The following is a 25,000-nucleotide window of genomic DNA, read 5'->3' on the forward strand; positions in this document are numbered from 1 at the left end:
TCCCCCCCCAGTTCCTCAATCCATCCCGATTCCCTTTCCCGATGTCCCTAAATCCCCCTAAAAAAGGTCCCCGACCCCAACCACTCTGCCCCAACCTCCCTTCCTAAAAGCCCCCTCCCCCAAATCCACCCGGATCCCTCTCAGGACCGACCTAAATTAACCCCAAATTCCCCCCAAAATCACCCCACGCCACCAAAACACCCCAAAAATCCATCCCGAAACAACCAGCATGCCCCACCCCGCCCCCCACAGCCCCACGAGGGAAACTGAGGCACAAAAAGGGAAGGAGCAAAGCGGGGACACCCCCCCCCCCCCCCAAAAAAAAAAAACAAACCAAACCCACCTGGGTCACCTGCACCCCCGAATCGAGGGCGAACTGGATGAGCTCCGTGGCCGTGTCGTGGGACAGCTCGTTCAGGTTGTACTTGGCTCTGGGGGGGAGGCGTCACCCCCAAATGGAAGCCCCCAGCACCCCAAACTGGGAGCCGCATTCACCACCAAACCCCCCCCCCCCCCCCCCCCCCCCCCAGAGCGCCCGAAATTCGGGGGGTGGAGACAGGAGTAAGGATGGGGAAGGTGAGGGCATTGAAGGGGTTAAAGGGGGGGGGGGAATCCCTGAGGAATTTGGGGGGTCCTGGGGGGGTCTCACCGCTGCTGCATGCAGGCAGAGATGTGGTCGGGGGGTAACACCTGCAGTGCCCACCCCAACAACTCCCCCGCAGCCTCCAGGAGCCCAAAGCGCCGCTCCCGCTCTGCCTCCGACAGAGTCTTCGAGTCTGGGGGGGCCGAAAAAGGGTCAGGGACCCCCCCGGGACCCCAGACCCATCCCCGGGACCCTCGGGACGCCCCCACCTGCCACCCCCAGCGCCTCCAGCTCCTCCAGTTTCTCCACGGGGCAGTAGCAGATCGCGTAAACCATCGGTCCTGGGAGGGCACCGGGCGGTGAAAAAGGAGCCCCGGTGCACCGGGACCCCTCTCACCCAAACCCCGGACACCCAAACTCAAGCCCCGGTGCACCGGGACCCGGCCGGGGCTCACCGAGCACAGGCCCCCGGCCCGCCTCGTCCACACCGAGCGCGCAGGGCCGCGTGCGGCACAGGGGGGGCACAGGGCAGGAGAAGCGACCCCCGCCCGCCGGGTCCCGCTCCAGGGCGGACAGCGCCATGACAGGGGCGGAGCCGGACGGGAGGGGTGGGACTTCCGGGATAGACCGGAAAAGGATGGTACTTCCGGAGAGGAACTTCCGGGGCGTGGTTAAATGGACGTATAATAAATAAATGTCAATCATCGTGTGTGGCGCGGTTTGTGCTGGGGGCGGGGCTTAAGGGTAAGAGCGGGGTTTAACGGAGAGGGGCGTGGTTTAACGGGAAGGGCGGGGTGGTGGTTTAACGGAGAGGGGCGTGGTTTTAACGGGAAGGGCGGGGTGGTGGTTTAACGGAGAGGGGCGTGGTTTAACGGAAGGGCGGGGTGGTGGTTTAACGGAGAGGGGCGGGGTTAACGGGAAGGGCGGGGTGGTGGTTTAACGGAGGGGGCGGGGTGGTTTAACGGGCCTGGATGCCCCCTCCCGGGAATAACCAAAGGGGGTCCCGGGGGTCTGTGGAGCTGCCGGGAATGGGGATGCGAAACCCCGAATATGGCGGGGGAACGGGGGGTGGTCCCGGGAAGGGAGAGTGGGTGGTGGGGGAGGGGAGTGTCCCGGAAGCCTCGCGTCCCTCCCGGGTCCGGGAAGCGCGGGAGGGGGTTCCCGGAAAAGCCCCTCCCTCTCCCGCCTGCCCATATATGGGCATGGTTGCGTCAACGGGGAAAGCCCCGGCCCCGCCCACTTTCCGCTGACGCCGGTGCACGCGGGGGGCTTCCCACGGGAGGGGGAGGGAGACACGCACGACCCCCTCCCCCCCCGGTTTAGCACGAGGAGACTCGTTACCACAATTATTATCATTATTACTAATTAAATACAAATGTACAAAAAAAACCAAGTAACGACAACAACAAAAAAAGAGCAGCGACAACAAATCGCCCCCCAGCCCGGGATTTGGGGGTTCCCGGGGGGGTTTTGTAAACGTCAGGAGGGGGGATACCCCGTCCCCCCCTCCCCAAAAAACCCCTTTGGGGTGCGCGCTCTGCCCCTCCCGGCGGAATGCTCGGTTCGGAGGGACCCGACCCCTCCTCTAAGAACCAGGGCGGGGGTCCCCAGGCCCAGCTGGGGGGGGAGGAGGGGGCTCCAGGCCCTGTTTGGGGGTGTCCATCCATCCATCCATCCCACAGGCCCCGTTCCCGCAGGTCCTGCCGGTCCATTACGGGGTGACCCAGTCCAGGGGTCCCCCCCCATCCTCGTGGGTCCTTTGAGGGGTCCCCAGCTCCTGCAGGTCCGTACTGGGGGCTCGCTGAACGGGGGCGGGGGGGGAATTCGTGTACATGGGGGTCGTCCCCTCCCGAAACCTCGGGCCCACGCAGCATCCCGGTACCGCCGTGTCCCCTCCGTGTCCAGCCAGGTACGGGCGACTCTTCCCCCAGGTGTCCATGGGGGTCCGCGGAAGGAGCCAGCGCTGTCCCGGATCCCCCTCGGTCCCGGTCCTTGCTCACGGGAGGAGTGGTTCTAGAAGCCCAGCGCGGCACCGGGAGGCAGGGGGCATCCCGAACCCGCGTGGTCCCGCACGGAACCGCGGAGCCGCCGCACCTGGGCTCGTAGCCCCGCCGCCGTGGCCGCCAGCGCCGCGTTCTGAGCTCGGAGCCCCCGGACGCGCTGCTCCAAGCGGGCGATGCGCTCCAGCTTCCTCCGCCGGCACCGGCTCGCCGCCAGCCGGTTCCGCAGCCTCCGCCGCTCCGCCTGAAGCCTCTCCGGTGAATCCGCACCCGGCTCCGCCGCCTCCGCCTCCGCTCCGGGGACCCCCGGGAAGGATCCCCCCATCCCCGCCGCCGTCGTTGTCAGCGCCGGTGGCTCCGGGAGCGCCACGTTGGGCGGCCCCGGTTGGTGCAGCTCGTCCAGCGCTTGAGTGAAGCTGCCGGTAAAACCGTCGCGTTCGCCAGGACCCTGGTAGAAGAAGCTGCCGGTACCGGAGCCGCTCCCGAAGAAGGTGCCGTCGGGGCACGGCGCCGGTTTGAGCCCTCGGAAAGGTTCCTGGGGGGGTCCCTGTTGTAGCGGTCCCGATAAGGTGCCGTAGTCGGGTTCGGGGCGGCAGAAACCGCCCGGGAAGGGCGCGGGGCGGTAGAACGGCGGCTCCATCCGCGCGGCCGCACCGGGAGCGGCGGGACTCGAACCCGCAGCCCCGAGCTGCCCGGGCCCCCCCTCTTTATATCCGCGAGAGGCGGAAACGCAGCGCCATTGGCTGAGGGGAGACCTGGACACGCCCCTTTCCCAATGAACACGCCCTCTCTTGCACAGACACGTCCGCTATTGAAAAGGGGCGGGGCCTCGGGTGCATTGGGGGGCTCAGGTGGGAAAAATGGAGGGGGACAGGTGAGCTAAGGGGGGGCCAAGTGTGTGCAAAGAGAGGTCAGGTGAGGTCAAAGGAAGGGGGCAGGTGAGCAAGAGGGGGGTCACGTGTGAAAAGTGGGACAAAGGTGTGCAAAGTGGGGGGACAGGTGAGCAAGAGGGGAGTTAGGTGTGCAAAGGGGGGACACAGGTGTGTGCCAGGGTGCCACGTGCCAAGCCATGCACACACGTGTCACCTCCTGAGCTCTCACCGGTGCCCTCGTGTCCCCTCGTGAGTCACACAAGGCACCCCAGGGACCTCCAAAAAACACCCCCAAAATCCCCTGGCACCCCCAGGCACCCCAGCCCGTAATGGGGGGCCGTGCCCGGGCGTGTCCCCGGTGTGTCCGTGGCGTGTCCTGGCCCGTCAGGGCGCGGCTGGATGCACACGCGTGTGCACGTGTGGGGACGTGTTCGGGGAGGGGAGGAACACGGGGGTCCCCGGGACTTCCCGAGTGGGAAAGGCCTCTCCTCCCCCTCCTGGATTTTAGGGGATTTTGGGGCTGGATTTTCCATCCTGACTTCTCTTTCCTTGTGACTCAGGGCCGGCCATCCACCCCGTCCCTGATGTGACACCCCCTTCCCCGATGTCACAGTCCCTGAAATGACCTTCCCCCCACTCCAGGGGGACCCTCAGGTGTCCGGTGATCCCCCTTAGGTGGGGGGACACAGGTGGGGGTCACACCTGGCTCGCCCCCAGCTCCAGGAGCAGGAAGAGGGGAGGTGAAATGGGTGGAAAATGAGGGGGAAGCTTGACTTTGGCAAGCCCCAGTCACGGCGGGGGTAGAGCGGGGACAATGGCGAGGGGTCCTGGTCCAGCGGAGACTTTGGGGTGTCTTTTTCCCCACCCCAAAGTGACTTTCGGGGGCCCCAACGGCCACAACCGCCACCGGGGTTTCGGGCTGGGGGGGCCCCGGATGTCCGGGGGAAGGACACAGCACACGCGGGGGAGGGCCCAGGGTGTTCTAGGGCCAAACTGGGAGCACTGGGAGGGTGTTGGGGTCACACTGGGGAGGATCTTGGGCCTGTATTTGGAACATTGGGGGAGTTCCAGATACAATTGAGAGCACTGGGGGGATTCCAGACACAACTGGGAGCACTGGGGCTCCCGCTCAGATCCAAACTGGCAGCACTGGGTGGGCTCCAGGACCATACCGGGAACACTGGGGGAGGGGGGGTGGTTCCAGCCTCCACCGGCCCCCGCGAGGCCGTCGAGTTCAGCGCTGACGCAGCGCGGGCGTCGCCGCCGCCGCCGCCCCGCGGCGAGAACGGCCCGGCTTGACCTTCCCCGACCCGGCGGAACCCGACGGGCGCGGCCGCGGGGGCGGCGGGACGCGGCCATGACTCACCGGCGGGGCCGCGCCGGGCGCCATGACGGAGCGACCGGGGCCGCTCTGGGTACAACTCTATGACCTTGGAGGACCCGGTTCTATTCTAACCCGGGGGCGTGTTCGGCAGGGGGCGTGGCGAGCAGGTGTGGCCGCTCTGTTCTCATCTCTGTGGCCCTGGAGGAGGTGGGGGAGGGTTGCAGGAAGTGGGCGCGGCCGGAAGTGGGCGTGACCAGCAGGTGCGGCCGCTCTAGGTACGACTCGATTGCCTGGAGGCCGCCGGCGGGGCGGGGCGTGGCCGAAGGGGCGGGGCGCAGGTGAGGCCGCTCTAGGTGAGACTCGGTGGCCCTGGAGGACCGGCCGGACATGGCGGCGGGGCGGGACGCTTGCGGGGCGCTGCTCACCTGGGTAAGGGGAGCCAGGACCCCTCCACCCTCCGGGACCCCCAGGTTGAAGCGGGCTCCCCCCCGCCTCCCGTTCCCTCCCCGGTTTTGGGGATCCACACGGGGTTGGACCGGGACCACCCCCCCCTTCTCCACCCCGGGACCTCTCTTTGCGGTTTTGGGAACTTTGGTCGCCCCGGGGCACCTGTGACCCCCCTCCAGGACTTTGTGACCCCCCCACCCCAAAACCCCCTGACCCCCCAATAACCCCTGGGAACCACCCGGGTCCCTTTGTCGTGTCCCCCCCCCCCCCCGGACCTTTGACCCCCCCCTGCCCTTTGTCAATGTCCCAGCGCCCTTTGTCCCCCACAAATTCTTTGGGGGGGGATTTTAGGGGAGGGGGGCTGCTCCCTACCCCCCCCAGCGGTTCCGGGGGCAGAATTTTGGGGTGTCCTAACACCCACCCCCCCCCCTCATTCCCACCCCCCCCTCCTCGCAGCTGCAAACCTTTGACCCCCCCTCACCGTGCGCAGCCCCCCCAGACCTGGCCAGCGGGGTCACCCTCGCCCACGTCCTGCACAAAATGTGAGTGATTTATTTTGGGGGGGGGGCGTCGCCCCCAAAACTTTGAGACCCCCAAAATGACCGAAAAAAAAAAAAAAAAATCTGATTTTGGGGATCCCGCTCCCACTCCAGCGATTCCTCCTGGTTCGATGAGACCTGGCTGGGCCAGATCCGGGATGACACCGAGGGGAACGCTCGGATCAAGGTGGGGGGCTCGGGTTTTGGGGTTTTTTTTTTTTTTTTTTTTTTTTGGGGGTGTGGTGCAGAATATTTTGGGGTGGGGTTCGTTTTGAGGGGGGAGGGATGGATTTAGGGGTAGTTTAAGGAGGGCTCAGTTTTTGGGGGGGTGCTGGTTCATGGGAAGGAATTTGGGGGTCCTGTTTTTTTGGGGGGGAATTTTGGGAGGGGCAATTTGGGGAGGACAGAATTGAGGGGGGGGTCTTTTTGGGGAGGACAGATTTGGGGGATTTTTTAGGGAGGGAATTTGGGGGTCCTGGTTTTTTGGGGGGAATTTTGGGAGGGGCAATTTGGGGAGGACAGAATTGAGGGGGGGGTCTTTTTGGGGAGGACAGATTTGGGAGATTTTTTAGGGAGGGAATTTGGGGGGTCCTGTTTTTTTAGGGGGGAATTTTGGGAGGGGCAATTTGGAGAGGCCAATTTTTTGGGGAGGGGTCTTCAGGGTGAGCCCGTTTTGGGGTAGCTGAGGAGCGCAGCAGTGAGGGTGGGAATTTGGGGGTTCTGAAGGTGGGGGGTCCCACCTTGTTGCCCCCTCCCCAGGTGAACAACCTGCGCAAGGTGCTGCAGAGCGTGCTGGAGTATTGGCAGGATGTAAGTTTTTATTTTTTTGGGGTGGGGGTCCCCATCTTTGAGGACCCCCCCCCACCACCACCTTTTTTTTCAGGCCGAGGGGTTCCCTTGGGGTTTAGGGGAGTCCCTAAGGGTAGGGGGGATCCCCTGGGGTGGGGGGCTCTGACCTTGGACCCCTCCCCAAACTCAGGTGCTGGGCCAGGCCGTGGCAGAGCAGCACGTGCCGGACGTGGCGTCGGCCGCCCAGTACGGCGACCCCGAGCAACTGGGCAAACTGGTGAGACTGGTGCTGGGCTGCGCCGTGAGCTGTGAGCGGCGGGAAGGTGGGTGAAGGGGCTGGGGAGGAAGGGGTGAACCCCAAAAAAACCTCCCTCACCCACCCACCCCCCACCCCCAAAAAAAAAAATAATCTCCCTCACCAGAGCACATCCAGCGCATCATGACGCTGGAGGAGTCGGTGCAGCACGAGGTGATGACGGCGATCCAGGAGGTGAGGGGAGTTTTTTTGGGGGGGTTTTGGGGGTCCCACAAAGGTTTGAGGGTGCAGCAGGAGGTGATGACGGCGATCCAGGAGGTGAGGGGAGTTTTTTGGGGGGTTTTTGGGGGTCCCCTAAAGGTTTGGGGGTGCAGCACGAGGTGATGACGGCGATCCAGGAGGTGAGGGGAGTTTTTTGGGGGGTTTTTGGGGGTCCCACAAAGGTTTGGGGGTGCAGCAGGAGGTGATGACGGCGATCCAGGAGGTGAGGGGATTTTTTTTGGGGGGGTTTTGGGGGTCCCACAAAGGTTTGGGGGTGCAGCAGGAGGTGATGACGGCGATCCAGGAGGTGAGGGGAGTTTTTTTGGGGGGGTTTTGGGGGTCCCCTAAAGGTTTGGGGGTGCAGCAGGAGGTGATGACGGCGATCCAGGAGGTGAGGGGAGTTTTTGGGGGGGGGGTCTCTCGGGGGGGGGGGGGGGTTTTGGGTATCTCCTAAGGATGGTTTGGGGGTGTTCTTTGCGTTGGATTTTGGGACACCCTGAGCGTGAGCACAGGGCTGGGAGGGTCTCAAGGGAGTTTTGGGGACCCCCCTGAGGTTATGGGGGGGGGGGGGGGTCTGAAGCCCCCCTTGAACCCCCCCAAAACCCCAATTCCCGCTTCCCTTGCGGCAGCTCCTGGATCCGGAGCTGTTGGAGCCGATGGCGGCCGAGAGCTACGGGAACTTTGACACTCAGGTGAGGGGCGCAGATTTTTGGGGTGGATTTGGGGGGGGGGGGGGTCTCTGAGCCCTCCTGACCCCCTCCCCTCCTCGTACCCCCCCCAGTCTCGCCGTTATTACTTCCTGAGCCAGGAGCCCCCCGAGGAGGCCGGGGCGGGGTCGGGGCAGCGCTGCCGTGAGTTGGAGCAACAGGTGAGGCCTGGGGTCACCTGGAGGGGTCCCCCAAATCCTCTGTCCCCCCCAGTTTCCACCTGAGAGTGAGCGGGAGGGGATTCTCTGCTGTTTTGTGTGAGGGGTGGGAGCACCTTAGAGGGGGTTCTGTACACCCGGGCCCCTCCCGCACACCTGGATTGCCCCCCCCCCCCCCCCCCCCCCAAAATTCCCCATGCTGCGTTAAGAACCCCCCCAAACATAACAGGTGAGGATTTTGGGGTGGCTCTTATGAGGAAGGGGAATACCTGGGAGGGGATGCCGCACACCTGGGAAGGGATCCCGCACACCTGGACCCCTCCTGCGCACCTGGACCCCTCAGGTGGCCACGCTGCTGGAGGAGAAGGGACACCTGGCCGCAGAGAACCGGGCGCTGCGGGAGCAGCTCGACTCGGACGCCGCCGGCGCCGCCGCCAAGAAGCTGCTGCGGCTGCAGACTCAGGTGGAGGAGCTGCAGGAGGAGAATTACAGGTGAGAAGTCACCCCTTGGGATCCCCCCCAACCCCGCCCCCTCACCTGAGGCTCTCACCTGAGGGCTGGGGGGGTTGTGTTTGCAGGCTGGAGAGCGGCAAGGAGGAGCTGCGGGCGCGCTGCTCGCGGCTGGAGCAGGAGGCGCGGGGGCTGCAGGAGCGGGCGCAGGAGCTGAGCGGGCTGGCAGGGGAGGCACGGGCACTGCGGGACGAGATGGACCTGCTCAGGTGAGATGGGGTACCTGTTCAGGTGAGATGGGGTACCTGTTCAGGTGAGGTGTACCTGCTCAGGTGAGATGGGGTACCTGTTCAGGTGAGATGGGGTACCTGTTCAGGTGAGGTGTACCTGCTCGGGTGAGATGGGGCACCTGCTCGGGTGAGATGGGGTACCTGTTCAGGTGAGGTGTACCTGCTCGGGTGAGATAGGGACCTGTTCAGGTGAGATGGGGTACCTGATCAGGTGAGATAGGGACCTGTTCAGGTGAGATGGGGTACCTGCTCAGGTGCGATGGGGACCTGCTTGGGTGAGGTGTACCTGCTCAGGTGAGATGGGACACCTGCTTGGGTGAGATGGGGCACCTGCTCAGGTGAAGTACACCTGCTCAGGTGAGATGGGGTACCTGCTCAGGTGAGATACACCTGCTCAGATGAGATGGGACACCTGCTCAGGTGAGATAGGGACCTGTTCAGGTGAGATGGGGTACCTGCTCAGGTGCGATGGGGACCTGCTTGGGTGAGGTGTACCTGCTCAGGTGAGATGGGACACCTGCTTGGGTGAGATGGGGCACCTGCTCAGGTGAAGTACACCTGCTTGGGTGAGATGGGGTACCTGCTCAGGTGAGATACACCTGCTCAGATGAGATGGGACACCTGCTCAGGTGAGATAGGGACCTGTTCAGGTGAGATGGGGTACCTGCTCAGGTGCGATGGGGACCTGCTCAGATGAGCTACACCTGCTCAAGTGAGCCACCTGCTCAGGTGAGCTGCACCTGCTCAGGTGAGCTGGGATGTCTCCTTGTAGACTCCACGTCCCACATGGTCACCCTCACCATGAGGTTGCCATTACTGCGGCCGAGTGTCCGGGCTCAGATGCGGCATACCTGGGCTCAGGTGTTGCGGGAGTTACACGGGGGCTCCAGGATGTCACCGTGCCCGCTGTCCCCTGTCCCCACAGGGCATCCTCGGCTCGGGCTGGCCGGCTGGAGGCGGCGGTGGCCACGTACCGGGGCCGGGCGGCGGCGGCGGGCGAGCTGCGGCGCTGGGTGCGGGCGCTGGAGGAACGCCACGCCGCCCAGGTGCGCCGCGCCGCTCACCTGCAGCAGCAGCTGGGCCGTGCCCAGGCCAGCTGTGCGCAGCTGGAGGCCGCCCGAAGGCAGGTGAGGGTGTGGGGAGACGGGAGAAGGGGGCTCGGCTGGGTGGCCGCTGTGCTGGTGGCCCGGTGGTCCCCACGCAGGTGGAGGAGCTGAGCGGGCAGCAGGCGGAGGCGGCGCTGAGGGCTGAGAAATGGCACCTGGAGTTTCGGCACCTGCAGGAGAGATTTGAGGCTCTGAGCCAGGAGAAGGAGGTGGGTGAGGCTCGGGGAGGTGAGCGCACCTGGGGACGCACCTGAGCCGCCTGCTGTCCCCTCACAGCGGCTGCTGGAGGAGCGGGATGCGCTGCGCGAGGCCAACGAGGAGCTGCGCTGTGTGCAGGTGCAGCAGAGCTACCTGAGCCAGGCAGGTGAGTGCGGGGGGGGGCACAGGCACCTGTGAGAGGTGACAGAACCCCCTGAGAGGTGACGGACACCTGTGAGAGGTGACACAACACCTGGGCAGGAGGGGACACGCTCCTGACTGACCTAAATCCTTGTACGAGACACCAGAGAGCCCCCACTTTGGGTTTGGGGGAGCTCCTGGGGAGGTTTTTTGGGTGTGTAGGGGACAATTTTGGGGTGTCACCTCCTCGCCCCCTGCCCATAATCCACTTTTCCCCCCTCCTCCAGACACACGGATGGACGAGGGCCCAGCCCCTCCCCGGAATTTGGCAGCTGAGATCCTTCCTGCAGAGCTCAGGTAGGTGTCCCAAAACATGGTGAGAGGATGGAGGGGGGGGGGAGTCCCCAAATTTTTTTGGGGTCCCCCATGACCACTCAGGTGTTTCTTCCCCCCAGGGACACGGTGACACGGCTGCGACGGGAGAACCGACGGCTGAGGCTGCAGCGGGACCAGCTCTGGCACAGGTGGGGAAACTGGGGGGGGGTCAGGGGGTCCTTAAAAGACCCCTAAGACCCCTCCCCCAAATCTCTAATGAACCCCCAATCCTTAATGACCCCCCAAAAACCGCAGGCTGGAGGCCACAGAGGCAGCTGAGCCTCGGGCAGTGCAGGGGAGGCTCCAGGACAAGGTGCGTTGGGGGGGATGAGTTTGGAGATTTTGGGGAGGTGGGGGGTCCCAGTTCATCATGAGGGTCTTGGTGTTTTGGGGGGTGCCGCGTTTTATTGGGGGGCTTCACTTCTGTCTTTCACTTCCCCCCAGTTGCTGCTGCTGGACGAGACGCCAGAGGACCTGTGAGTTATTTTCTTTTTAGAAAGGAAGGGGGGAATTTAGGGGAGCCCTCCCAAAATCCCCAACTTGTGACCACTCCCTGCTCCCCCAGGGATGAGCTGCCAGAGGGAGAGGAGGAGGAAGAGGAGGAAGAGCTGGAGCCCCCCAGGGCTGGTATGAGGGAGTCCCGAGTGGATATCAGAATTTTGGGGTGAAAACTCGGGGTGTTTCTGGGAGGCACCCCAGACTGGGGGTGATGTCTGCAGGGAGGACATGGAACTCTGCCTCAGTTTCCCCATGAAGATTTGGGGGTGGTTTCTGGCTGAGCTCCCTCTTCATTCCCCCTCACAGGATCAGGATTTAGAGGCTCCACGAGGTCTCCCTCCCAAAAACCCTCAGTATCCCCTGAGGACCCCCCCAGAACTCCCCCTTTGGCCCCAGTCCTTCAGCTCCTCCGGAACCAGCTGCAGGAGAAGGACGCGCTGATCCGGCACCTGGAGGTGAGGGGTTAAATTTATTAAATTTGGGGTGAGGTGAGGGGTCCTGGGGTGGGTCTCGAACTCCATCTGAACCCCCCCCCCCCCCCCCCGTCTCCCTGAACAACCCCCTCAGAACGATTGGGAGCGCAGCCGGGCACAGCGGGAGCGTGAGGAGCGGCTGCTGGTCACGGCCTGGTACAACATGGTGAGTGAGGGGACACGGGGACAATCACGGCAAGGAGAGAGCTTCAGGTACACCCGGGGGAGAGGGGGGTGGAGGACACTGATACACCTTGAGTGTGAGAACAAGAACAAAAACCACCACAGGGACGGGCTGAAGGAGGTCACGGCTACCTGCGGGTGAGGGGAGCCATGATGGCGGCCTGCGGGCTTCTTCTCCATTTGATTTCCCTCCATCCTTCTCCAGGTTCTTCTGCGGGTGCTTCCATTAACCTTTTATATCCCCTCAGGGCCTGGCATTACAACAGCAAGAAGGAGGGACGGCATCACGGGGCTTCCCCAGCGGGGCTCAATCCTTCCTAGCCCAGCAGCGCTTGGCCACGGTCGCCCGGCGAGCACGGACCCCTCATGGCCGGGCTCCCTCCAGCTGATGAAGGAATCCCCAAAACACCCCCAGACCACCAGGATCCTCCTTACTTTTGGGCTGGTCCCATTCCAAACACTACAAACTTTGAGCTCCCCACCTTGTTTTGGAGTGGGCCTGGGCTTTACCCCCCCCTACTTTTTTTTTTTTTGAGGAGGTTGGGGGGGGAATTTTAGCACTTCTATTTTTGTAGCTTATTTCGGGGAGGGCATCTTATGTGTTTTACCCCCAGAAATCTTTTAATAAAGCCTCAGGATTCAGCGCTGGAGATTTATTATGAGGGAGAACCTTGCAGGGCTTGTACAGGGCTTCCCTCACGTTTTCCCGCCCTTTTTTCTCCCCTCACGTTTTCCCGCCCTTTTCCCCCCCCCCTCACGTTTTCCCGCCCTTTTTTCTCCCCTCACGTTTTCCCCTCATTTTACCTCATAATTAATGAAAGCTCTCTAAATTACCCTTTAAAGTGATAAAAAAATGGGGTTTGCCCCCTCAGTTCACCCCCTAAAAATGGGGTTGTCTCTGTATTTAGACCCCTAAAGTATGGATAAATAGGGTCTTCCCCCAAAATAAAACCTAAAAGCAGTGAAAAATGTGGCGTTTCCCCTCAATTTAAACCCTTAAACTGGAGGATTCAGGCTCAATTTAAAATTTTAAAATGGAATTCCCCTCTTAGTTTAACCCCACCAGAGGCTTCCTCCTCCCAGTCCTGGTTTTCCATGAAGAAACACAATTTTTGGGACATTTTCACAACATTTTCCCCATAAGCTTCCTTAAAACAGAGGGCTCCTGTTGATGGAACTCCTGAAACAGCCAAATAAAGAGGCTCCTTTCAATTTAAACCCCTAAAAATGATGGAAAACAGAGATTTCCTCCTCAATCCAACCACTTAAACCAATGAAAGAACAACATTTGCCCTCAACTGAATCCCTAAAATAACAGAAAATGTGGTTACGCAGTCAATTGAACCTCCTCAAATCACGGAAGAGGCAGGGTTTTCCTTCAATTCAAGCCCTTAAAACCATTGAAAATGCTCTTTTCCTTTAATTTAATCTTTTAAACGCGCAGGTAAAACGCCGCCTGTGGATCTTCGGGTTACGGTGCGTGTGTATATGTGTGTGGGGTGGATGTTCGTGTCGCTTTAAATCCGCCGCCATCTTTGAACCGGGCACAGCCGCGCGGCTTCAGGCGGGTAGTGCGCAGGCTCAGCAGCGCAGGAGCGGCGCCGGAAGTGCGTCAGGCGCGGGCGGAAGCGGCCGGGACGGGCGGGTGCCGGAGGGTCGCGGTGGCCTCGCCATGGTGGATTACAGCGTGTGGGACCACATCGAGGTCTCGGACGACGAAGACGAGACTCACCCCAATATCGACACCGCCAGTCTCTTCCGATGGCGGCACCAGGTGCGGCTCGGTTGATCCGCGCCGTTTCCACACCCCCCCCCCCCCCCCCTTCTCCCTTCCCCCACCGGGGCCTGGCACTCCGCGGGAGGCCCGTTCCCATGGCGACCGCGCCCGGGATCCCCAGAGGGAATGGGAACGGGATGGGGAATGAGGGCGGGATGTGCTGCTGTTGGCATGGTCGCCAATCTCTGAGACCCCTGTGGTGTGCGGGAGCCTTTCCCAGAGGATCGGCCCCGGGATTCGCGCAGGGACGGGGAAGGAGTGGGGGGGTGTTCTCCTTTTCCCATCGGAGCCATTTCCAGAAACCCTCATGGGGAGGGGGGCTTCCCTTTTCCCCCAGGATCGGCCCCTTATCCCCGTAGGATTGACCCAGAATACCCCTGGTGCGAGGGGGTTCCTTGTGTTCCCGTAGGATCAACCCTGGAACCCTCACGGGGGGAGTTCCCCCATTCCAGGACCCCCCCTTTCCCTGTGCCCCGCCTCATCCCGGTGTCCCCCCGGAGTTCCTGCTCCATTCTCCCAATCCCTGCCATTTCCAGGGGTTTCTTATTCCCTTTGGGGGGCACAGACCCCCCCTCCCCCCCAGCTTGCCTCTGTGCGTCCCCAGGAATGGGGCAGCGACACTTTCAAGTGCTTGGACCAAATCCTCGGCGCCTTAGAAACTCCACTAGTCCAGAACCACCGTGGACTTCCCATGGAAAAGCTGCTTTTCCTTCCCAATTCCAACAACACCTTCCAAGAGCTGGCAATGACAAATCTGAGGATGCTCCAACTCCTTAACCCCGCTGATTCTTCCCCTCCTGCCTCCCTCTAGGCCCGAGTGGAGCGGATGGAGCAGTTCCAGAAGGAGAAGGAGGAGCTGGATAAAGGCTGCAGGGAGTGCAAGAGGAAACTCGCCGAGTGCCAGAAGAAAATGAAGGAGCTGGAAGTGGCCGACCCGGAGAGCGGGAAAGGGGAGCTGGAGAAGCTCCAGGCCGAGGCCCAGCAGCTGAAGAACGAGGAAAAGAGCTGGGAGAACAAGCTGGAGGAGCTGAGGAAGAAGGAGAAGAACATGCCCTGGAACGTGGACACGCTCAGCAAGGACGGGTTCAGCAAGGTGGGGTTTTGGGAGGGGAATCCCCTCCCCTGGTTCCATGAGGGTCTCTCCCCTCCCATCTGGAATCAATTCCCTGCTTCCCTTCACCTCCCCAGAGCGTTTTCAACGTGAAACCCGAGGAGAAGGAGGAGACCGAAGAGCAGAAGGAAGAGAAACACAAAACCTTCGTGGAGCGATACGAGAAGCAGATTAAACACTTTGGTGAGCCTTTCACGGGGGGCTGGGAGCAGCTTTTTGGGGTTCTCCAAGCTTGGGAACATCCCTTCCTCCCCCCACCACGTCTTGGGAGCAACCTGGAATTTTTCACTCCGCTAAAAAAAAAATTAAGGATTTTATTCAATTTCCCCACTTTTTTTTTTTTTTATTTTTATTTTTATTTTTCTTTTTATTTTGCTATTATTTCCTCCCACCACCACCACCACCCTTCTCCTGCCGAAATTCGGAGCACGTTCCCTAATTAACGAGTGGGAAACCTTCCTGTTTGCCAGGGATGCTGAGGCGTTGGGATGACAGCCAAAAATACCTCTCAGATAACCCTCACCTGGTGTGTGAGGAGACAGCCAATTACCTGGTGATCTGGTGCATCGACCTGGAGGTGGAGGAGGTGAGGAACTGGGTTGAAATTCCCCTTTTCCAGGTTGGAATTGTCTTATCCTCACTTTTCTGGATTATTTTTTTTTTTTTTTTTTATTTCCTCGTCCACACCCCCCCCCCCTCTTTTTTTTTTTTTTTTTTTCACTTGGAAAAAAAACAAAAAAAAGAGGATTGGGAGAATGGTAAAGTAGGTGAGGTGTGGGAAATATCTTTAAAATCATCCTAAAAAGGCAGCTACCTTTTTTTTTTTTATTTTTTTTTCCCTTTTTTTGGGAGGTGGGTTCACCCCCAAACCCCCTCTCTTGTAGCTCCAAGGTTTTGCTGGGATGAGGAGCCACAAAATCAGGGAATTTGGGATTAATTTGGGATTAAATTTGGGATTAAATTTGGCATTAATTTGGGATTAATTTGGGATTAACATGACATTGATTTGGCATTAATTTGCAATTAATTTGGCCTTAATTTGGGATTTATTTGGCACTTATTTGTCATTAATTTGACCTCAATTTTGCATTAATTTGGCATTAATTTGGGATTAATTTAGGATTAATTCGGTATTAAATTGGCATTAATTTGGCATTAATTTGGATTAATTTGGCATTAATTTGGCATTAAATTGGGATTAATTTGGTATTAATTTGGAATTAAATTTGGATTAATTTAGCATTAATTTGGCATTACAGTTGGATTAATTTGTCATTAATTTGGCATTAATTTGGCATTACATTTGGATTAATTTGGCATTAATTTGGCATTACATTTGGATTAATTTGGCATTAATTTGGCATTACATTTGGATTAATTTGGCATTAATTTGGCATTAATTTGGCATTAAATTTGGATTGATTTGGCATTAATTTGGCATTACATTTGCATTAACTTGGAATTAATTTGGCATTAAATTGGCATTAATTTGGCATTAAATTGGCATTAATTTGTCATTAAATTTGCATTAACTTGGCATTAATTTGGCATTAAATTTGGATTAATTTGGCATTAATTTAGGATCAAAAAGACCCATCCAATCCAACCAAGTCTCACCCTATCAACCTTAACACCTGCACCCAGCCCCTGCAGTGATTTCCCTGACCCAAATCACCGAGAAATGACTTTGGGATGGGTGAGATTGGGGCATTTTGGGGATTTTTACCCCATTTTTTTTTTCTTTTTTTTTTTTTTCCTCTCAGAAACACGCCCTGATGGAGCAGGTTGCCCACCAGACCATTGTCATGCAGTTCATCCTGGAGCTGGCCAAGAGCCTCAAGGTGGATCCCAGGGCTTGTTTCCGGCAGTTCTTCACCAAAATTAAGGTAAAAAAAAACAACAAACAACCCAAAAAAGGTCTCACCTGGGCACCCCAAAATCCCTCCCTGAGGCACAGGTGGAGTGGACCCTGATTTCCAGGGGTTTAGCTTCAAAATTTTTCTGTTCACTTGAGGATTGATCAGGGGAGGGGGGTTCTTGGTGGAGTGGGGGAGAAGGGGATGGGGATTTGGGGTTGGAATTGGGGATTTGGGGATGGAATTGGGGATTTGGGGGTGGAATTGGGGATTTGGGGGTGGAATTGGGGGTTCAGGGGGTGGAATTGGGGATTTGGGGGTGGAATTGGGGATTTGGGGGGTGGAATTGGGGATTTGGGGTTGGAATTGGGGATTTGGGGTTGGAATTGGGGGTTCAGGGGGTGGAATTGGGGATTTGGGGGTGGAATTGGGGATTTGGGGGTGGAATTGGGGGTTCAGGGGGTGGAATTGGGGATTTGGGGATGGAATTGGGGATTTGGGGTTGGAATTGGGGGTTCAGGGGGTGGAATTGGGGATTTGGGGGTGGAATTGGGGGTTCAGGGGGTGGAATTGGGGATTTGGGGATGGAATTGGGGGTTCAGGGGGTGGAATTGGGGATTTGGGGATGGAATTGGGGATTTGGGGATGGAATTGGGGGTTCAGGGGGTGGAATTGGGGGTTCAGGGGGTGGAATTGGGGATTTGGGGTTGGAATTGGGAGTTCAGGGGGTGGAATTGGGGATTTGGGGTTGGAATTGGGGATTTGGGGTTGGAATTGGGGGTTCAGGGGGTGGAATTGGGGATTTGGGGGTGGAATTGGGGATTTGGGGGTGGAATTGGGGGTTCAGGGGGTGGAATTGGGGATTTGGGGATGGAATTGGGGATTTGGGGTTGGAATTGGGGGTTCAGGGGGTGGAATTGGGGATTTGGGGGTGGAATTGGGGGTTCAGGGGGTGGAATTGGGGATTTGGGGATGGAATTGGGGGTTCAGGGGGTGGAATTGGGGATTTGGGGATGGAATTGGGGATTTGGGGGTGGAATTGGGGGTTCAGGGGGTGGAATTGGGGATTTGGGGATGGAATTGGGGATTTGGGGGTGGAATTGGGGATTTGGGGTTGGAATTGGGGATTTGGGGTTGGAATTGGGGATTTGGGGTTGGAATTGGGGGTTCAGGGGGTGGAATTGGGGATTTGGGGATGGAATTGGGGGTTCAGGGGGTGGAATTGGGGATTTGGGGTTGGAATTGGGGGTTCAGGGGGTGGAATTGGGGGTTCAGGGGGTGGAATTGGGGATTTGGGGATGGAATTGGGGATTTGGGGGTGGAATTGGGGGTTCAGGGGGTGGAATTGGGGATTTGGGGTTGGAATTGGGGGTTCAGGGGGTGGAATTGGGGATTTGGGGTTGGAATTGGGGGTTCAGGGGGTGGAATTGGGGGTTCAGGGGGTGGAATTGGGGATTTGGGGTTGGAATTGGGGGTTCAGGGGGTGGAATTGGGGATTTGGGGTTGGAATTGGGGGTTCAGGGGGTGGAATTGGGGATTTGGGGATGGAATTGGGGATTTGGGGGTGGAATTGGGGATTTGGGGTTGGAATTGGGGATTTGGGGTTGGAATTGGGGGTTCAGGGGGTGGAATTGGGGATTTGGGGATGGAATTGGGGGTTCAGGGGGTGGAATTGGGGATTTGGGGATGGAATTGGGGGTTCAGGGGGTGGAATTGGGGATTTGGGGTTGGAATTGGGGGTTCAGGGGGTGGAATTGGGGATTTGGGGTTGGAATTGGGGGTTCAGGGGGTGGAATTGGGGATTTGGGGATGGAATTGGGGATTTGGGGGTGGAATTGGGGATTTGGGGTTGGAATTGGGGATTTGGGGTTGGAATTGGGGGTTCAGGGGGTGGAATTGGGGATTTGGGGATGGAATTGGGGGTTCAGGGGGTGGAATTGGGGATTTGGGGATGGAATTGGGGATTTGGGGTTGGAATTGGGGGTTCAGGGGGTGGAATTGGGGATTTGGGGTTGGAATTGGGGGTTCAGGGGGTGGATTTGAGGATTTGGTGTTGGATTTGAGGATTTAGGGTTGGATTTGAGGATTTGGGGTTGGAATTGGGGGTTTAGGGGGTGGATTTGAGGATTTAGGGTTGGATTTGAGGATTTAGAGTTGGATTTGAGGATTTGGTGTTGGATTTGAGGATTTAGGGTTGGATTTGAGGATTTGGGGTTGGAATTGGGGGTTTAGGGGGTGGATTTGAGGATTTAGGGTTGGATTTGAGGATTTAGGGTTGGATTTGAGGATTTAGGGTTGGATTTGAGGATTTGGGGTTGGATTTGAGGATTTAGAGTTGGATTTGAGGATTTAGGGTTGGATTTGAGGATTTAGGGTTGGATTTGAGGATTTAGGGTTGGATTTGAGGATTTAGAGTTGGATTTGAGGATTTAGGGTTGGATTTGAGGGTTTAGGGTTGGATTTGAGGATTTGGGGTTGGATTTCAGGAGAATTCAAACTTCACAAACAACGCTCCGAGATTACAACCCGCAGCTCAGGAGTAACAAAAACAATCTCAACAACTTAAAACCCCCAAACTTCAACCAACTCCCCCCACCCCAAATTTCCCTTCCCATACCCCCCAAAATCCCTTTCCCTTCCACCCCAAACACTTTTGAGGGTTGCGTGGTGTGTTTCGAGATTCACCTTTGCCTTAAAACTCCCCTATCCTCTCCCAAAATTTTAATTTTAATTTTTTTTTTTTTTTTTAAAAATTTCTTTTTTTAATATCCAGACAGCGAATCTGCAATACCTGGAAGGGTTCACGGAGGAGCTGGAGGCTTTCAAGGAGCGGGCGAGGGGCCGGGCCCGGGCCAGGCTGGAGAAGGCCCTGAAGGAATATGAGGAAGAGGAGAGGCAGAAACGCCTCGGGCCGGGGGGGCTCGACCCCGTGGACGTCTACGAGTCCCTGCCCCCCGTGAGTTTGGGGTGAAACCCCCCCCCCTCCCCGATTTTGGGGTTCCTTGGATTCGGCTCCGTCCCGCGAGCGTCTTTTTCTCGCTCTCGTTGGGGTTAAATCCTGGGGGTTTTGAGGTTTTTGGGGTTTTTTTTTTTTGGGGGGGGGGGGGGTTTAGGTCACTCGGTTTTGGTTCTTTTGGGGTTTTGGGGTGGGGTTTTTGTTGTTTGTTTGGTTGTTTTTTTTTTTTTTTTTTTGGTGGGAATCTGGGGGAGTTTGATCCCAGTCACGCCCAGCTTGATCCCGGTCATTCCAGTGTGATCCCAGTTACTCCCAGTGTATCCCAGTCATTCCAGTGTGATCCCAGTCATTCCAGTGTGATCCCAGTCATTCCAGTGTGATCCCAGTTACTCCCAGTGTATCCCAGTCATTCCAGTGTGATCCCAGTCATTCCAGTGTGATCCCAGTTACTCCCAGTGTATCCCAGTCACTCCAGTGTGATCCCAGTCATTCCAGTGTGATCCCAGTCATTCCAGTGTGATCCCAGTTACTCCCAGTGTATCCCAGTCACTCCAGTGTGATCTGAGTTACTCCCAGTATATCCCAGTTACTCCCAGCATGATCTCAGTCACTCCTAGCTTGATCCCAGTTACTCCCCAATATATCCCAGTCACGCCCAGTGTGATCCCAGTCATTCCAGTGTGATCCCAGTTACTCCCAGTGTATCCCAGTCACTCCCAGCTTGAGCCCAGTTACTCCCCAATATATCCCAGTCACGCCCAGTGTGATCCCAGTCATTCCAGTGTGATCCCAGTTACTCCCAGTGTATCCCAGTCACTCCCAGCTTGATCCCAGTCTCTCCCAGCTTGATCCCAGTTACTCCCCGTATATCCCAGTCATTCCAGCGTGATACCAGTCACTCCCAGTATATCCCAGTCCCTCCCAGTCCCACTAACCGAGTCCCTGGGCCGGGCAGGAGCTGCAGAAATGCTTCGATGTCAAAGATGTTCAGATGCTTCAGGACACAATCAGCAAAATGGACCAAACCGTGAGTTTTTGCACCCCAAAAACCCCCTTGGGAGGGTCCTCAATCCCTCAAGGGGGCCCCAAATCCCTCACGGGGATCCCCAAACCCCTCAAGGAAACCCAAACCCCTCAGAGCGTGTCCCCAAATCTCCTCAGGGGGTTCCTAAATCATCGGGGGAGTGGACCCAAATCCTTCAGGGGGCCCCAAATCCCTCATGGGGATCCCCAAACCCCTCAAGGAAACCCAAACCCCTCAGAGCGTGTCCCCAAATCTCCTCAGGGGGTTCCTAAATCATCGGGGGAGTGGACCCAAATCCTTCAGGGGGCCCCAAATCCCTCATGGGGATCCCCAAACCCCTCAAGGAAACCCAAACCCCTCAGAGCGTGTCCCCAAATCTCCTCAGGGGGTTCCTAAATCTTCGGGGGAGTGGACCCAAATCCTTCAGGGGGCCCCAAATCCCTCATGGGGATCCCCAAACCCCTCAAGGAAACCCAAACCCCTCAGAGCGTGTCCCCAAATCTCCTCAGGGGGTTCCTAAATCTTCAGGGGAGTGGACCCAAATCCTTCAGGGGGTTCCCAAATCCCTCACGGGGATCCCCAAACCCCTCAAGGAAACCCAAACCCCTCAGAGCGTGTCCCCAAATCTCCTCAGGGGGTTCCTAAATCATCGGGGGAGTGGACCCAAATCCTTCAGGGGGCCCCAAATCCCTCATGGGGATCCCCAAACCCCTCAAGGAAACCCAAACCCCTCAGAGCGTGTCCCCAAATCTCCTCAGGGGGTTCCTAAATCATCGGGGGAGTGGACCCAAATCCTTCAGGGGGCCCCAAATCCCTCATGGGGATCCCCAAACCCCTCAAGGAAACCCAAACCCCTCAGAGCGTGTCCCCAAATCTCCTCAGGGGGTTCCTAAATCTTCGGGGGAGTGGACCCAAATCCTTCAGGGGGCCCCAAATCCCTCATGGGGATCCCCAAACCCCTCAAGGAAACCCAAACCCCTCAGAGCGTGTCCCCAAATCTCCTCAGGGGGTTCCTAAATCTTCGGGGGAGTGGACCCAAATCCTTCAGGGGGTTCCCAGATCCCTCACGGGGATGCCCAGAACTCCTCGAGGAGTTCCCAAATCCTCCCCCTGCTGCCCCTTTTGTTTCGTTCTGTTTGGTTTTAGGAGGCCAAGTACCACATGCAGCGCTGCATCGACTCGGGGCTCTGGGTGCCCAACGCCAAAGGAGGGGAAGGGGCAGAGAAAGGAGCAGGGGAAGCCACGTACGAGGAGATCAAGAAGGAAAACGGAGCCGAGGACAAAGCAAAACCCTGAGAGGAAGCAAAGGGGAAAAAAAAAAAATATATATATATATATAAAAGAGAGGTGGAAAAGGTCAAAAAAGCCAAAAAAAGAAAAATTAAAAAAAAAAAAAAAAGAAGAAGAAGCCACGCACCCTCGTGAGAAAAGCAGCAGAAGCAAGCGGGGAGGGGTCGTGCCCCCCAGTCCCTCCCTGCTCCCCTCACGCTCTCACCCCCCCCCCCCAGCGCTTTTCACGCCGTAGAGACTTTTGGGGAAAGTTTTGGGAGGTTTGGGGCTCCCCCCTGACCCCCACCCCACCCCACGCCCGTTGGGATTTGGGGTTTTGGGGGTTTTTGGGGTGGGTGTAGGGGGTGTGTCAGAACCGCGGTGTCAGAGCGGAGAATAAAAGAGATTGGAGAGTTGGGAGTGTGGAGTTTGGGAGTCTGGGGGCGTTTTGGGGACAGTTTGGGGTGAGGGACAAGATGGAGCCACCCTGGGAGGGGCAGGGGGCTGTGACCCCCACCCTGCCAGCCCTGCCCCGGGGGGATTTGGGGGGGCTCCACTGGTGGGGGGTTTGTGGCCCACGCGGTTTGGGTCCCAGTCCAGCTGTGCTCCCCCATTTAAATCCAGCTGTGTGCCCCTTCCAGCACCCACCAGTCTGGATCCGTCCCACCCCCAGTTTGGGTCCAGTTGAGTTCCTGGATCCAGCTGTGTCCCCCTTCTGGATCCAGCTGTGTCCCCATTTCAGATCCAGCTGTGTCCCCCTTCTGGATCCAGCTGTGGGGCGGCCCCCCCCTCCCCCCCCCCCCCCCCAATTCGGATCCAGCTGTGCCCCCATTTCAGATCCAGCTGTGGCGCCATTCTGGATCCAGCTGTGGCCCCATTTCAGATCCAGCTGTGCCCCATCCATCTGTTCTCAGGCCCCGCCCCCGGTCCCCTTTGACCCCGCCCCTTTCATCCCACACACCTGGAGGCTCCGCCCTATCACCCCCTCCCACCCAAACCCCGCCTCTTCCGGCCTCTAAGCCAATCAGAGACTTTTCCCTCGCTCTGTGTCCGCCCATAGGCTGAAGCCGCGTGGGCGCGGCCTGGCGGCAGCGCCGACCAATGGCAGCGCGCGTCTCTCGGGGCCAATGGGAAGCGGCGGCTCTGCGGGACGGAGGGAGCGGGAGCGGCCGGGCCGGGCCGGGTCGGGTCGGTACCACCGGGGGGGGAACGGAGGGGGGGGGTGGGCAGCCGGTACCAACACAGGGAGCGGTGTTAACCGGGGGGCTGGGACCGACCGGGAGCCGGGAGAGGCGAGACAGGGCTCGGTTTTTACCGGGAGGGGCGGTACCGAGCGAGGGGTGGGCCCGGAACTAACCCCGTGAGGGGACGGGGGCCGGTACCAACCGTGAGGGGGGGAGAGAGGGGGCAAGGGCCGATACCAACTGTGGGTGGGTGTGGGGGGGGGAAAGCCTCCGAGAGTCTGAAACGGGTTAAAAAAACCACTACAAAATGGGTCCAAAATTTCAATTTGAAGTGGGTCAGAATTTCGCCTGAAATGGGGCAAAGTTTCGTCTTGGAGTGGGTCAAAAATCCGACTGAAAAATGGGTCAAATCCGCCTCTAAACGGGTCAAAAATTCACCCCGAAATGGGTCAAAAATTCACCCCGAAATGGGTCAAAAATCCAGCTGAAAATGGGTCAAAAATTCACCCCGAAATGGGTCAAAAATCCAGCTGAAAATGGGTCAAAAATTCACCCCGAAATGGGTCAAAAATCCAGCTGAAAATGGGTCAAAAATTCACCCCGAAATGGGTCAAAAATCCAGCTGAAAATGGGTCAAAAATCCAACTGAAAATGGGTCAAATATTCAAAAATTCACCCCGAAATGGGTCAAAAATCCAGCTGAAAATGGGTCAAAAATTCACCCCGAAATGGGTCAAAAATCCAACTGAAAATGGGTCAAAAATCCAACTGAAAATGGGTCAAATATTCAAAAATTCACCCCAAAATGGGTCAAAAATCCAGCTGAAAATGGGTCAAAAATTCAAAAATTCACCCCGAAATGGGTCAAAAATCCAACTGAAAATGGGTCAAAAATTCAAAAATTCAGCCCGAAATGGTTTCAAAATTCCACCCTGAAATTTCATCCTGAAAAATCCCTCCTTGAACTCCACCAAATCCATGGGAATGAGTCAAACCCCTCAGAAAATCACTTTTAAAAAACTCTGGAATTTTCTCCTTTTTGGTTCATTTATCCCTCCCCAAAATCCCCCGATCCTTGTAAGAGCGCCGAGTTTTACTGGGATAAATTGGTTTTAATGGGATTTTATAGGTGAAAGGGTTTTTTTTTAAAAAAAAAAATTAAAAAAAATTTAAAAAATTTAAAAAAAATTAAAAAAATTTAAAAAAAAATTAAGTAAAATTAAAAAATTAATTATTAAAAAAATTAGTTAAAAATTAAAATTTAATTTCAAAAGTTAATTAAAAATTAAAATTTAATTTAAAAATTTAAAATGTAATTCAAAATTTAAAATGTAATTAAAAAAATTAAATTGTAATTAAAAATTAAACTTTAATTTAAAAAATAAAATTTAATTAAAAATTTAAAATTTAATTTAAAAATTTAAATTTTAATTAAAAATTAAAAATTTAATTAAAAATTAAAATTTAATAAAAATTTAAAATTTAATTAAAAATTTTAAAAATTAAAATTTAATTAAAATTTAAAATTTAATTAAAAATTTTAAAATTTAATTTAAAATTTAAAATTTAATTTAAAAAATTAAAATTTAATTAAAAATTAAAATTTAATTTAAAAAGTTAATTAAAATTTAAAATTTAATTAAAAATTTTAAAATTTAATTTAAAATTTAAAATTTAATTTAAAAAATTAAATTTTAATTAAAAATTAAAATTTAATTAAAAAATTAAAATTTAATTAAAAATCAAAATTTAAAATTTTAAAATTTAATTTAAAATTTAAAATTTAATTTAAAAAATTAAAATTTAATTTAAAATTAAAATTTAATAAAAATTTTAAAATTTAATTTAAAATTTAAAATTTAATTTAAAAAAATAAAATTTAATTAAAAATTAAAATTTAATTTTAAAAGTTAATTAAAAATTAAAATTTAATTAAAAATTTAAAATTTAATTTAAAATTTAATTTTTTAATTAAAAATTAAAAGAAATTTAAAAAATAAAAATTAATTATTAAAAATAATTTAAAAATTAAATTAAAAAAAAAATAAATCAGTAATTCTCAATTCATCCTCAACGAGCTTCTCTTTATCCCGAGCTTTTCCAAACTTGGGGGGGATGTTATTTATTTTTTTTTTTTTTATTTAATTAATATACTGATGATTTTATTTAATTT

The 25,000-nt window shown here is 55.6% G+C and overlaps 5 protein-coding genes across 5 annotated transcripts in view; 3 read left to right on the top strand and 2 right to left on the bottom strand.

Moving 5' to 3' along the window:
• Positions 1-1,787, bottom strand: part of MAST1 (microtubule associated serine/threonine kinase 1) — a 13,081-nt gene extending 11,294 nt beyond the window's left edge. Inside the window, 2 exon segments of the mRNA XM_062511742.1 lie at positions 1,322-1,431; positions 1,551-1,787. Coding sequence (XP_062367726.1) covers positions 1,322-1,431; positions 1,551-1,787 — 347 coding nt within the window.
• RNASEH2A (ribonuclease H2 subunit A) lies at positions 541-1,174 on the bottom strand. The gene is made up of 3 exons (XM_062511891.1): positions 1,039-1,174; positions 853-924; positions 541-776 (listed from the first exon to the last, which is right to left on the bottom strand). Exons 1-3 carry the CDS (start codon positions 1,163-1,165, stop codon positions 646-648), a joined length of 330 nt encoding a protein of 109 aa, XP_062367875.1. The 5' UTR covers positions 1,166-1,174; the 3' UTR covers positions 541-645.
• Positions 1,788-4,944: 3,157 nt separating the features above from the next.
• On the top strand, positions 4,945-12,293 carry HOOK2 (hook microtubule tethering protein 2). The gene is made up of 21 exons (XM_062511835.1): positions 4,945-5,208; positions 5,683-5,768; positions 5,880-5,952; positions 6,525-6,575; positions 6,745-6,877; positions 6,977-7,044; positions 7,701-7,763; positions 7,853-7,939; positions 8,280-8,428; positions 8,515-8,655; positions 9,602-9,803; positions 9,881-9,991; positions 10,059-10,146; positions 10,409-10,478; positions 10,577-10,645; positions 10,752-10,809; positions 10,941-10,972; positions 11,062-11,123; positions 11,301-11,449; positions 11,562-11,633; positions 11,899-12,293. The coding sequence occupies exons 1-21, from the start codon at positions 5,167-5,169 to the stop codon at positions 12,037-12,039; spliced, it is 1,947 nt and encodes a 648-aa protein (XP_062367819.1). The 5' UTR covers positions 4,945-5,166; the 3' UTR covers positions 12,040-12,293.
• A 963-nt stretch (positions 12,294-13,256) lies between these two features.
• Positions 13,257-21,806, top strand: CDC37 (cell division cycle 37, HSP90 cochaperone). Its single transcript, XM_062511859.1, has 8 exons — positions 13,257-13,424; positions 14,239-14,520; positions 14,616-14,721; positions 15,009-15,124; positions 16,302-16,424; positions 19,168-19,350; positions 20,306-20,377; positions 21,521-21,806. The coding sequence occupies exons 1-8, from the start codon at positions 13,323-13,325 to the stop codon at positions 21,668-21,670; spliced, it is 1,134 nt and encodes a 377-aa protein (XP_062367843.1). The 5' UTR covers positions 13,257-13,322; the 3' UTR covers positions 21,671-21,806.
• A 962-nt stretch (positions 21,807-22,768) lies between these two features.
• LOC134055509 (non-receptor tyrosine-protein kinase TYK2-like) overlaps positions 22,769-25,000 on the top strand; it is a 4,324-nt gene continuing 2,092 nt past the window's right edge. Inside the window, exon 1 of the mRNA XM_062511892.1 lies at positions 22,769-22,831. Within this exon, the coding sequence (XP_062367876.1) occupies positions 22,771-22,831 (61 nt within the window). The 5' untranslated portion in view covers positions 22,769-22,770. The remainder of the gene's footprint in view (positions 22,832-25,000) is intronic.

Source organism: Cinclus cinclus, chromosome 32 (assembly GCF_963662255.1).
Source record: "Cinclus cinclus chromosome 32, bCinCin1.1, whole genome shotgun sequence".
Classification (NCBI taxonomy): domain Eukaryota; kingdom Metazoa; phylum Chordata; class Aves; order Passeriformes; family Cinclidae; genus Cinclus; species Cinclus cinclus.